Below are 14,699 nucleotides of genomic sequence, written 5' to 3' on the forward strand. Positions count from 1 at the left end.
ACATCCCTTTAACAAAGCTGTCAGCAATCTCATTATACCACCTCGCTTTGTACCATTTGCTTCTTTGAATTTTAGTCAGCCCTCCTTATCCGCGGGGGATTGGTTTCGAGACCCCCCGCGAATACCAAAAAATGTGGATGCTGAAGTCTCGTATTTAACCTGAATCAGAGCGGTGAACATTAGGACCCAGCATAGCTCTGAATCCGCGGTGGTTCTGTTCACGAAAGTAATCATGATCGCGATTGAAAATAAGGAGGAAGTAATAAAGCGATTGGAAAGAGGTGAAACGCCATCGGTCACTGCAAAAGCGTTAGGCTACAGTTGGTCACCGATCGGAACAATTTTAATGGAGCATGTGAAAGGCCCTACCCCGATGAAAGCTACAATTATTACTAAGCAATACAGTGGTTTAATTATTGAAATACGTATCTTAATAATACGTATTAAGAGTTTTATACGCATAGAAAGGTAAACTATGTACTATATACTAAGAAAAATGTTTGACAAACTGTCGCTAAATAATACCGGATGTACCTGTTCTGACTTCAAATCCGTTTCAAATCATTTCAAAGCAAAAATGAACTCATTCATAACCCGGGGACTGCCTGTACTTTTAAGCCATTTCTGGATTACCTAATACAACGTAAATGCTATGTAAATAGTTGTTATACTATATTGTTTAGGGAATAATGACAAGAAAAAGATAGTCTGAACATGCTCAAACAACGAGTACTGGAGAACTTCCATGTTTTCCCGATCCGTGGTTGGCTGAATCCGTGCATGCGGAATCCGTGGATAAGGAGGGCTGACTGTACAGTTGAATCATTACTCATCTGCATTACTGCAATGGACAGGAACCATTTGGGACATAGAATTGATCTGCAGTGCACCCTACTATCAGAGTCCCCAGACCAAGAATACTTGTTTTTTCCGCAACTGTTTTCTGCTAGTTAACAAGTCCACTGTCCACACTAGTACATTATCCACTCATGTACCACATCCCCGATACTCCCTGATCTATTCCGCTAGTAACAATTGTTAAACGTGATTTCTCTTTGATAAATCCATGTTGACTCCACCAATATTATTACTGATTTCTGAGTACCCTGCTGCATTTCTGTCAAATACATTGGAAATGGCGCCAGCAAACAACAATTCCTCAGGCAGCATCTTCCAAGAGTCAATTATTTCACATTTTCTATGCCTTTTACTTACACTTTTCATCTTAGTTATGTTTCAAAACTGCCTGAGCCTCTGACTTGCAGTTTGGAGTTCAACCGAGTGATCTACCTCTCTGCTATCCCCAAAAAATTTCCAAGAGAGTACCACGAGCATGAGCTGTCCCAAACAGGAGACCAGAGACAAGGTGCAGGACCATGTTTAACTCTATTTCTTGCTGATCAAAGCATTGAGAAAAATTGAAACATCAAGGCAAGTGCAGAAGAGGCTGGGTCAGCGCTGGCTGTTGAGAGGCCATGTCGAGCTGGAGGTCACTCCCCATGGGAGGCTGTGTCTCAGTGCATGGAGACCACATGGAAGGACTGGTTTGAGCAGTTGCTCTTCTCAATGCTGACAGAGGGTGTTTTTGAAATTCCGAGACATATGTGGTTTGTAATGTGCATTGTAGTTTATATTGGTCCCCTTCCATTTTTCTAAGTTTTCTTTCTTCAAGGGTTGTGTGTTTGATGTTATTGTCAATTTTTTTTTTGCACAGGAAGAGCTTGGGGCTAGGTGTTTGATGTTTTAGCTGCCCTGTTTGGGTGAGAGATCTGTTAGTTTTTGTGCAAGGGAGCAATTGGGGGGTTTTTAGGTTTGCAAGTTTTGTTTCTTTTACATTTTTGTGCAAGGAGAGGGTCCTCAACAACTTCCACAGATTTTCTTTATCTTATGGCTATCTGGAGAAGATAAATCTCAGGGCTGTATGTATGCAAAATACTTTGATGATTAAATGAACACTTGAACCTTTGAAATGACAGAAATAATGGTCAAAAACACAAGCATATTTATAGAGCCCACTAAAACTTCCAAACTGCTTTGAATGTCTTATAAAACTAACTGTTCATCAACATCATTCTTATCATCACTGCTCAGTTTAAATACATCTTTATTAACACTTCCTGCAGCACATTTCCTATAACATTTTTATCTTTAATTACTTCATGTTGCATAAGTACAAATCAAGGCGTTACCGATTAGTAAAATTGTACTTACGCAGGAGCAGACGATGATCTCCTTCCTCTATTTGTTTTCTTTCCAATTACAGGTGTGCCAAAGTGCTCCGGGTTTGTAAGTGGTAACTGGTCAAGGGTCTAAAACCAAGTATTAAAATTATTGCTCTGAATTATAAAGATTAACACATGGCATCAACTAGAAAGCAGTAGCTCACCTCACTCTCAGCAAAATGTCTCTCTCCTTTTAAGCATAAAGACGTTCGTCGAAGTGTCCTCTCATCACCATCATCAAACACTAAAGGAAGAAGATGATTCACTGAATCAAAAATAATCTACAAATTTATACCCTGAACTATGGCATTTGTTGCATATTGGAACAGATTAGCTGCAACTCCTGCTATAGTCAATTGAAAAAATTAAAATATAGATTTCCTCTAAATTATAAGATAATTCAAGAACACTATCATGTACCAATCTAAAATAGTTATATTGGTGTTTTTGTTGTTGTAAGCAACATAAGAATACAGGATTTAAGTCTTTCTGCTTTATGTATGTTACGCCTTTATACACGATATCATTGCAGCTCAATTTTTGACAAAACAGTCCAAGAACACCATTCAGAGAATTACAGTGACATGCAAAGGTTTGAGCGCCCCGGTCAAAATTACTGTTGCTCTGAATAGTTAAGTGAGTAGAAGATGAACTGATCTCCAAAAGTCAAAGTTAAAGATGAAACATTCTTCTCAACATTTTAAGCAAGATTAGCGTATTATTTTTGTTTTGTACAATTTTAGAGAGGGAAAGAAAGGTAAGGAGCACCATGCAAAAGTTTGGGTTTTGAGCTCTCAGATAACTTTTACCAAGGTCTCAGAGCTGAATTAGCTTGTTACGGCTATGGCAAATTTCAAAGCTTTATAAATACCCTGACTCCTTAAACCTTGTCCCAACAATCAGCAGCCATGGGCTCCTCTAAGTAGCTGCCTAGTACTCTGAAAATTAAAATAGATGATGCCCACAAAGCAGGACAACGCTATAAGAAGATAGCAAAGTGTTTTCAGGTAGCCATTTCCTCAGTTCATAATGTAATTAAGAAATGGCAGTTAACAGGAACGGTGGAAGTCAAGTTGAGGTCTGGAAGACCAAGAAAACTTTCCGAGAGAACTGCTCATAGGATCGCTAAAAAGGCAAATCAAAACCCCCATTTGACTGCAAAAGACCTTCAGGAATATTTGGCAGACTCTGGAGTGGTGGTGCACTGTTCTACTGTGCAGCGACACCTGCACAAATATGACCTTCTTGGAAGAGTCATCAGAAGAAAACCCTTCCTGCGTCCTCACCACGAAATTCAATGTCAGAAGTTTGCAAAGGGAACATCTAAACAAGCCTGATGTATTTTGGAAACAAATCTTGTGGACTGATGAAGTTAAAATAGAACTTTTTGGCCACAATGAATACAGGTAAGTTTGGAGAAAAAAGGGTGCAGAATTTCATGAAAAGAACACCTCTCCAACTGTTAAGCATGGAGGTGGATCAATCATGCTTTGGGCTTGTGTTGCAGCCAGTGGCACGGGGAACATTTTACTGGTAGAGGGAAGAATGAATTCAATTAAATAGCAGCAAATTCTGGAAGCAAACCGTCTGTAAAAAAGTTGACGATGAAAAGGATAATGATCCTAAACACACCTCAAAATCCACAATGGACTACCTCAAGAGGCACAAGCTGAAGGTTTTGCCATGGCCCTCACAGTCCCCTGACCTAAACATCATCGAAAATCTACGGATAGACCTCAAAAGAGCAGTGCATGCAAGACGGCCCAAGAATCTGACAGAACTACAAGCCTTTTGCAAGGAAGAATGGGCGAAAATCCCCCAATCAAGAACTGAGAGACTCTTAGCTGGCTACATAAAGTGTTTACAAGCTGTGATACTTGCCAAAGGGGGTGTTACTAAGTACTGACCATGCAGGGTGCCCAAACTTTTGTTTAGGGCCCTTTCCTTTTTTGTTATTTTGAAACTGTAAAAGATGGAAATAAAAAAGCAATCTTGCTTAAAATATTAAAGAAATGTGTCATCTTTAACTTTATGCTTTTTGGAAATCAGGTCATCTTTTACTCGCTTAGCTATTCACAGTAACAGCAATTTTAATCAGGGGTGCCCAAACTTTTGCAATATACCACTGTATATTGTCACTGAAACAATTCTTGAACATCTTCACTGAGAAGCAATGCAGAGATCATCCACTGAAAAAGCCAATGCCTTTTCCAAACTCTCCTTCAGGTAAGATCAAACGTTAAGAATCCTGAAACATCTCTCATTATTGCATACTGTGGCGAACCATTTCCTGGCATATCCGAACCGGCTCACAATTAGATAGCCTACGGGGGTTTGCGAGCACAGAGCTTTGGAGCCTCTGCGCCATGGGGGGCAGGTTGAGGGAGGCTTAAAAGTGAGGCTGAGGATTTCGAATAAAGTTTTTCCTTCAACTGCAGTTACCGACTCCGTGTCGCAATTTTAGCACTGCGTGTAGCACACCGCTACAATACCATCATTAATATGCCAGTTGTTTTCTCACTGCTCAGCAGATCAGCCCCAAACCCTCTCCTCGATCTGTCCACCAAAGCTACAGTCAGACAAAGATCTGTCACATTTCACCTACTAGTCACAATTCCTATCACCTATATTGACTTCCCTCAGTCAGCTCTTTGCAAATCAGTCCCCAAGAGCTGCAAATGCTAAAGATTTCACATCATGTTTGTTTGCTGTTGTTTTTTTATATATAAGGGAAAACTGTTTGCTTCTGACTTACAGAAAATTTAGGAATGGATCCCTTGCATTACCTGGGAGACCCTATACACCAAAAAAGGTTAACCCAGGACTTCGTGGAACACCACCTTATATTTTGCTCCAGACTAATAACATGCAGATGACAACCGCACTGTATTTCCTCCCCTAAAACAAACTTGCCCATTTTGCCACTGCTCTTCAACTACACTAATATCAATTTGCTGACCAAATTATTATGAGACATCAATCATTTTGATTCATCAAAAAACTAATTTCAATTTAGTTAATCATTACCTTCATCATTCCTTTACGATCCATACTAATCTTTTTTTTGCCAAATAACTATTTCTTGCAGGATGCCTGAGCATCTCCAGTTGTTTATCCTTACATCCTTTTTGATGAAGTACTCAATACACTGGATTCCGGTTAACTGGGACGCATTGGGACCAGTATATTTTAGCCCAAATAAACAGCTGCCCCATTTCATGGAAATAGTTAAAATGGTATAAAAATAAAAACTTTAACTGAATATTGAGGCAGTCTGTCGGTCGGGTCGACCACAGATGTTGCGTCCCAGATGCCTATGTAAAATGCAAGCCAGGGCAGTATGATTTGGAAAGCAAGCTGTTCACAGATTATGTATTTAAATGAAATACAGAATAAGCCAGAACACTACCAGTACAGACTGAGCGCACCTTATCCAACATTACAAAATCCGAAAACCTCTGAAATCCGGATTTTTTTTGGAGCTCTGACATGTCATCATAACTGGAAAATCTCACAAGCATTGGGAAGATTCCCAGGCGATATACAGATATCTGCGCAACACAGAGAGTTTGGAGAAGTGACTTCACAAATGTAAGTTATTGAAAAACAGAAAAGACTGCTTAAGGCAAAAAGTTAAGACCTTGATTGTGTATTGAAATAGTGGACTTGTCAGCGTCAGTGTGAACATATGCTGCTTAATGGTATGCTGATCCTGAAACAAGCAAAGTTCAATCACGACTAACCGAAAATTGGAGGTAAATATGGATATTCAGCAGGATGATTCCAGAAATAAGAAAAGGCACCACATTAAATTTTTAATGATTCATGGCGATAAAGCATCTGTGGATCACAAAGCAGCAAGAAATCCATCGGTGAGTTTGCTAAGATCATCACGGAGGAAAATCGAACACGCTACACAGCTTCATCCGTACATATGTGATGAACAAGTGTACGACAAAGACAGCTTACTGGTAGCACATAAATTCAAAGTCAGGAATGATGGTGATGCCAAACAGCCACTAATTGCCCACCAGGGCGGCCAAGGTTGTGATAGTTTACCTTTCTAATGGTTCATGTACAAAATTATTAAAACTATTATATAAAACTCCCTTGAGGATATACAGGTTTCCGCCGCTATCTGAAGGTACAGTATTCCTATGAAATGGTTCATAAGCCAGAATGTCGTAAAGTGAATAAGCAATTACCATTTATTTATATGGGAAAAATTTGTGAGCATTCCCAGACCCAAAAAATAACCTGCAAAGTCATGCCAAATAACATATGAAACCTAAAATAACAGTAATATATAGTAAAAGCAGGAATTATATGATAAATACACAGCCTATATAAAGTAGAAATACTTTTCTGCAATCATTGCAGCACTGTCCACCGCAGCAAAAATCTCATGCAAGCGCTCTCGGCAGCACTCGCAGCGCAAGCGCTCTCAGCAGAAGCTGTCTCTCCAGTAACCTTTAAGCTATGAAGCTGCCAAATCATACCAAATAACACTTAAAAATACACAGCCTATATAAAGTAGAAATAATGTATGTTCAGTGTAGTTTCAGTTACCGGAATCGGAAAGACAGCGAGCACACTGATGATGGCGTGTTAGGCTGAGCCGTTGGAAGTTGGGGTGGTGGGACACTGGGATGTCATCTCATTGTCATCTGTTTCCATCAGGACAGGCCGGTCACTAACATCTTCTATGTCTGCCTGCCTCAATGTCGAAGGTCAAGGTTCGTCGTCTGTTGTGGCTGATGTGAAAGGCTTGAAAAACGACAGTATGCTTGACTGCTTAGCCTCGCGCATTTTTCTATCATACAGTTCTTTGTAAGCACTCAAACCATCCTGCAAATATGCCCTAAACCTATGCATCCTTTCAAAATTAAAGTCATACTCACGCAATTGCTTCACGTTCAGTTCCTGGACTACTTCACTTTTGGGCTGTCGCTACTGTGTTCAGTTTCAATTGTTATCCTTTCCTCTTGCAATTGTATCAGCTCTTCATCTATCAGTTCTTAGTCATGGGATGCAAAAACCTCTTCAACATCATCTTCGTCAACTTCCACAAACTCAGCCTCCTTAGCCAAATTCACTATGTCCTTATTTCGTTCACCACAATCGAAACACTAAATTATGTCTAGTTTTACGCTAAGTGTAACACCCTTATGAGCTCTTTTAGGCTTTTCTGATACCTTGGAACTCATCTTGTTAACAGATGCACAAAATGAATCGACATAATGCACAGATGTTCACAGGCATGTGCTTAAGCAATGTTGGCTAGAACGCAGTTCCAGGGAAAGGCTCTGCCTTTTATCGCGCACTGCCTTTTTTCGTAACAGTGAAAACACCTTCTGTTAGCAAAAGCATGTAACTAATGTAGGTCTTTCGTAACAGTGAGGTGTCGTAAAGTGAACATTCGAAAAATAGGGGACACCTGTATGTGTAAGCTATGTGTGTAATGTAAATGGATTTCATGTTTAGACCTGGGTCCCATCCCAAAGATAATTTATTATACAGATACAAATATTCCAAAATAAATAAATAAATTGAAACACTTCCTGCCCCAAACATTTTGGACAAGGGGTGCTCAACCTGTACTAGCTCCTAACAGTTATTGACAGAGGAATTAATCCAGTCTATGTTGGTATGTTCTTTTCATTAACTGTAAATGAACAAAATCAGTGCAGGTACCTAATGTGGATTATGGACTGTCTTCATACAACACTTTTCACAATTGAATCCTCCAAATCTTCATTTTCATTGTAACATTCAAAATGATTGCCAATACTTTCAAATTCTTTGTCGTTCTTAACTTGTTGAAGTAGTGAAAACGAAACAATTTCTCTTCTAGCTGTTTCTCACATCTCCAAGCCTGAATGCTTGAAACTGCTATGAACAAAACAATTCAGAATTGTCTTACTACTTATTTCTCGCTATCAGTGACAAAGAATCACTGATTTTTGAATACAAACACAGGCAACAAATGCCATTTAAAAACTGTTCACTTTAAGCACTGTGAATTATCTAATAGCCACTCCGGTTCAGATTACTGGCACTAGTTAGAAAATGCTCGCAACGGTCACCTGTCCCAATTAAGTGGCATAGCGTCTCAAATAAACAAAGTGAATCATGGCTAATTTCTTCATTAGTTCTTGTTCTTTAAGAGTTGTCCCAAATAACTAACTGCCCCAATTAACTGATGGTACTTGCAATTCCCCATAATCTGCTACTTTTCCTTTCTCTAGGTCTAATTAGAATCTGTAGCTAGTGCCTCCAGAATTTCAATCTCAATATTCCCAACCAAACTACAATCTATCCCCTTCAGATTTGGAGAAGAGTACTGCCAGACAATCTAATAACTCTGATTATCCTACCCAGCATCTCAATCACCTCATCTTGAACTCTAACATAATGGGGATAAACTCCTACTATATTAAATGCTCCCAATGGTATGCATCTCAAAAAGCCTCTGACAACCAAGTCCAGCTTCTGACCTTCACACGTGTGGCTTCATTACTAAGCCTGGTGGAACTCTTTCTACTGACAGGAGAAGGTACAAAGGCACGTTAAAGGCACTTAAAACCAGTCACTTCAGGATGGGGTTCGTCAGCCACAGTTGGCAGCTCATCTATTATCATTGCCAAGTCCACACCATGTGAGTAGATACTCAGCAGCATTATAACAACAACTTTAGAAGGTGGAGCCCTCCACCACCTCATGGACAATAAGGAATGTGCAATAAACATTAGGTCTTTCCAGAGATGCCAAGAATCAGAAAATAGATTTTTAAAAAGCAATATTTAGAAAACTCCACACCATGTTCAACCCATTAAGGTTTCAGTGCAGACTAATTCAAATTCACAAATCACTACCCAAATTTTATAGATACACAATGAAATTTGCATTCATGGAATTTATGTGGTACAAGTGAATAAGTAGACTTTTCTTCAACTATTTCTTTAGAAATGTGCAGATGACAAGATTTTGTATTATGGAAAATCATGATAAAGGTTTTTTTTCCAGAATGCAATGCCCACCTCCTATCTTTTAGAAGGCAAAGGTCACTGGTCAATGAATGCCTACTTCTAGTTCTAAGCCCAAGTTGAGTGGGGAGAAAACCTTTGGCCCAAAACGTCGACAGCGCTTCTCCCTATTGATGCTGCCTGGCCTGCTGTGTTCCACCAGCATTTTGTGTGTGTTGTTGTTTGAATTTCCAGCATCTGCAGATTTTGTCGTGTTTGCTCTGGCAAATAATTCCTTAAATTTACACATTAACCACACAATGACATGTTTGCAGAGTTGTTATTCACATGCATGTTTTCCTATTTAAAAGATTCAAAGTTCTTTTGATTTAAACCAAACTAACCAACGGGATTTCAAAGTAAACATTATTTCACCTAATATTCCAGTTAGAAGTCAAGAATCTCCATTTAGTTCCTAGAAAGTGTCAGCACAAACTACAGAAGTCCAGAACAATGCGGCAGTTACCATGTGGCTTAAAAGTGTAAAATGGCATTTGTTAACGAGTTTATTCATCTGGAGGAAATACCTTGACACTAACTATCTCATCAAGCTTTTTAAGTCTTGCCAGAAGTACTTCTGGAATGCAGTACGATACCACTACTTTGAAAGCACGATGAAGAATGTTATATATGAGGAATTATAAAGAAAAGTGGCTTCAGCAATATATTAAGACATAAATCTATTCATACTATGTATGCAATGCATTTAAAATGCACTCAATGTCTTCATAACAGAACTAGCATACATTGATTAGTGTTAATAAAGTTCAGGAGATTTCCAAATTAAACGCAACAAATATGTTTAATGAAGCCAATGGAAACTTGAACTCATATTGAAATTGATATAATTATCTCATTCATATTGTAATATTATATCACAGTGAACTGCTTGTGCTATAAATTTACCCTTCTATATTTTCAATGCCACACTGCATAATGAACTTAAAAAGCAGTATCTATTTCTCGGTGTACAGCCACTCAAATTTATGGAACATGCAGCAGTGAAAAGCAGTAACTATTTGAACACATTACTTTAATATTATACCTAAGGATAGCACAATACAGAACTATATGGCCAGCCTACGATTTTAGAACCCTATTGTCAAAGGAAGTATCTAACTAATATATCTCAATTTCCTGTTTCGAACTGATTAGTTTACTGTAAGAAAACTTTACGGTCTCATGGGTCAGTTTCTGTATCACTTCAATGACCTTTCATCAAAATTCATCAGAAATGAGAGCAGATTGAAATTGACACCAAAAGGTAAAAAAGATCTGAAGGAACAACCTATAGCACAAACAGTGTCATGGTGTTATCATAGATGATTTGAGATTGGTTACATACATATTATATAAAAAAAAACTATAAAGCAGTTATAGGTGCAAAGATGGGGCAAAAAAGGGGAACTAGTTATTTGAATTATCATTAATCAAATTCAGAATATATTCCATGGCTACAGCAAACATGTTTAACTTGTTCCTTCAATTCATGTTAGATTAAAAGACACGCATTTGGTGAGAATGCGTAAGCAAATGAAGTTTGGAAAAGTTTCGATCAAGTGCATAGTGGACTTCAGTGGAAACAAAACATGAATTCATTGTATTTCTCTGGAAAATGAATAAATAATATCTCTAACATTTCTGTGCAAATTTAACTATTTAGACCATAAGACCATTAGACATAGGAGCAGAATTAGGCCATTCAACAAGGCGAGTCAACTCCACAATTCCATCATAGCAGATTTATTACCCCTTTCAACCCCATTCTCCAGCCTTCTCTCAACAACCTTAGATGCCCTTACTAATTAAGAACCTATCAACCTCTGCTTTAAATACACCCAATGACTTGGCCTCCACAGACGTCCGTGACAATGAATTCCAGATTTGCCACCCTCTTGGTGAAGAAATTACTCCTCGTCTCTGTTCTAAACGTACATTCTTCTATTCTGAGGCTGTGACATCTGCTGTTAGACATCCTCGCTACAGAAAACATCCTCAACACATCCACCCTATCTCAGCCTTGCAATATTTGATAGGTTTCAATGAGACTCCCCTTCATTCTTCTAAACTCCAGCGAGTACAGGCCCAGCGCCATTAAATGCTCATGCATTCACTCTTTCATTTTTGGAACATTCTCATGAACCTCCTCTGTATCCTCTCCTATGCCAGCACATCTTTTCGTAGATAACGGACCCAAAACTGCTCGCAATACCCCAAGTGCTGTCAGACCAATGCCTTACAAAGCCTCAGCATTACATCCTCGCTTTTATATTCTTTGAAATGAATGCTAACCTGCAAGATAACCTTAAGGGAATCCTGCATGAGGACATTCAAGACCCGTTGCACCTCTGATTTTTGAATTTTCTCCACATTTAGAAAAATCTGCGCCTTTTTTCCTTCCACCGAAATGCACAACCGTACACTTCCCTATGCCAATTTCTATTCACCACTTCTAAGTCCTTCTGCAGACTCTGCTTCCTCAACACTACCTGCACCTTCGTCTATCTTCATAACATCCACAAGCTTGGCCACAAAGCCATCTATTCCGTCATCCAAATCACTGACATACAATGTGAAAAGAAATGGTCCTAACACTGAATCATGCGGAACACCACTAATCACTGGCAGCCAACCAGAAAGGGCACTCTTTGCCTCCTACCAGTCAGCCAATCTTCTATCCTGCTACTTTATTCTGCTAGCTATGCCCTGCACCAAAGTTGCAAAGTACAGTTAAAGGCATTCAGCATTATTATTAGACTTAGAATAATCTTTACCTTATGCCCCCTCAGAATATGAATCCTACTGTCACTGCAAATTTCAATTAGAGCTCCCAATTTTAAAATCCAGACAAGTGTGAGGTGTTGCACATTGGGACATCAAATGAAGGGAGAAAGTATAAATTAATGGTAGGCTCTTTAATAGCATTGATGTACAGAGCGATCTTTGGGGTCCAGATCCATAGTTCACTAAAACTGGGGATGCAAATAGATAAGGTAAACAAGGCATATGGCATGCTTGCCTTTGTTGGCTGAGGTGTTGAGCACAAAAGTACAGATGTAATGCCACAGGTATATAAAACCAGACCACACTTGGAGGATTACAGATAATTCTAGTAACCCCATTTTAGGAACCATGTGAAGACTGAAAATGATGCACAAGAAGTTTACCAGGATGCTGCCTGGATTAGAGGGTATAAGCTACAAGAAAAGTTTGGACTATCTCGAATTGTTCTCACTAGAGTATCAGAGTCAGAGGGGAGAACTGATTTTTTTTAAATCATGAGAAGCATCATAGACTGTCATGATTCTAAGGTTAGGAGGTTTAGAATTTAAATGCAACATTTTCTTTTTTAACCATAGTGTGTTGGGTGCCTGGAATGGATTACCATGATAGAAGTGGAAGTAGGCAGATTGGTGGACTCTAAGAAGCTCTTAGATAGAATATGAAGGGAATGGAAGGATATGGATGAAACTCAAGAGCAGCACATTTAGTTTAATTTACATAAAGATTTGCATAGCATTGTGGGCTGAACAGCCCATCCAGCACTGTAATGAGCTGCCAGATGAAGTGGTAAATACGGGCTCACTTTTATTATTTAAGGAAAACTTGGGACAGGTACATGGATGAGAGGTGTATGGAGGGATATGGGCCAGGTGCAGGTCAGTGGGACTAGGCCGAAAAATGGTTCGGAACAGCCAAGAAGGGCCAAAAGGCCTTTTTCTGTGCAGTAATGTTCTATGGTTGTACTGTTCTATTCTATATGTGTTTTTAAAACAAAATAACTTATTTTTACTAGTTATCAGAGTAGAACTAAGAGTACTATTTTGACAATAATGAAGTTAACTTTCAGGTTTCCTTTGGGTAAATCTTCTCTGTCAATAAACAAATCATTTACAAAAACACAAGGGGACGACATATTCAAAATTAGACATCAGCAGAATGAGCCATGGACCAGTTTCAATAATCTTAATAGGGTCAGAAAAAGATGTTTCAGATTTTACTACACCTCCCGCCTTCTCCCTCCAATTTGGTACAGATGTTAGTCTAATTATCACCTCTCTGGAAGATTAAGTTAAGTTCAGGTGGTATAGATACTAAACCCATTGGCCCAGACATCTGAATTAAAATAGATTAAATTTAGTCATGCAACCATGAAAAACAGGTAATTACAAAACAAACTGGATACTTCAAAGTCCAAAACTTGTACTCCAATACTAAAACATAATTCATGTACAAATAATAGTAAACCAACAAAGAATCATTACTCCCTCACCTACTGTATACCAGCTTGCATCTGTCAATTTATTGATGGCAGCCTCTTGGTAAGAACCATCAGATCCTTTCACCTCGACTGAAGCTCCAATCTGCAGCATAATACAAAGCATTTTGAAACAAATACACAATGCGAATCATGCAATGAGGTGCATGAAACTATACAGTTTATCATATAAAGCAATCTAACAATTATCCAAAACTAAAAAAAATAAATTACCACCTTCAAGAATTACATCACATAAAACATGAATCACTAAAATTTACATCAATTGTCATGCAAAACTTCTTTTATTTGGACTGAAGTAAATAAATTGCTGATTTTAAAGAAATGAGTGTTGAAGTGTGGCATTCTCTTACAGTTATCTGAAGTACTTCTACAGCACTAAATCGATGTTACATTGCAAAGAGCCTAGCTACACGATCACTTCATATTAACACAAAAATCAAAGAACACCACCTTAAAACATATTCTCATGTCAGTGTCCATTCATTTAACCTGTAATATCTTTGCAGATCAACACTTTCATCTTCCAGCACCACCTATCTTTGTCCCCTCAGTAAACCTGAAATACTTGCATTTAATAATTGTAGTGAGAAAGAAATTTGTTTTTTTATACCTATCCCAACGCAAAGACAGTTCATTCTACGTAGAAAATTAAATGATCTGGAAAAACATTAGATCAAGAATTCTTTCTATTTAGTTAATCTGGTGGCATGGTAAAAAATGAGACTAACAGATATAAAATGTGGCAAAGGTGGTCAAGCATTTTAGTCTACGTGTACAATTTTGATTGTTTTTAAATGTCATGACCATGGTGGGTAAAAAGGACATATGTATTAACTCTGCATCAATCTACGTCATACAAACTCATGAAGCAATTTCGCCTTTTTTAAAAAAAAGCTAATGATTAACACAAGCTATTTTCTGCTCTTATCGATAACAAGCCACATAACCTAATCCCAGAATTAGGCTGATACAAAATCATACTTGATAACTGGATCTCTTCAACAAGTTTTCAGGCATTATTTGGAAGTTGAAACACAAAGTATAATATCTAAAAGAATTTAAGGTGGTTTGATAATATCATCAAATGTCAAACATGGTTTCACTATAACTTTTTTAAATACTATTTTCTAGTATCATGAATGGACATGTGCAATTGATACATATCACAAT

At 38.3% G+C, this 14,699-nt stretch overlaps 1 protein-coding gene across 6 annotated transcripts in view; it reads right to left on the reverse strand.

The window, feature by feature from the left end:
* The window catches only part of arid4a (AT-rich interactive domain 4A), a 117,754-nt gene that overhangs the window by 78,681 nt on the left and 24,374 nt on the right, over positions 1–14,699 (reverse strand). For all 6 annotated transcript variants that reach the window (XM_059957241.1, XM_059957254.1, XM_059957248.1 and 3 more), the window contains 3 exons: positions 13,521–13,611; positions 2,387–2,466; positions 2,212–2,309 (listed from right to left, as the gene is read on the reverse strand). In XM_059957241.1, coding sequence (XP_059813224.1) covers positions 2,212–2,309; positions 2,387–2,466; positions 13,521–13,611 — 269 coding nt within the window. The remainder of the gene's footprint in view (positions 1–2,211; positions 2,310–2,386; positions 2,467–13,520; positions 13,612–14,699) is intronic.

The sequence above is a fragment of the Hypanus sabinus genome, chromosome 2, assembly GCF_030144855.1.
Source record: "Hypanus sabinus isolate sHypSab1 chromosome 2, sHypSab1.hap1, whole genome shotgun sequence".
In the NCBI taxonomy this organism is placed as follows: Eukaryota; Metazoa; Chordata; class Chondrichthyes; order Myliobatiformes; family Dasyatidae; genus Hypanus; species Hypanus sabinus.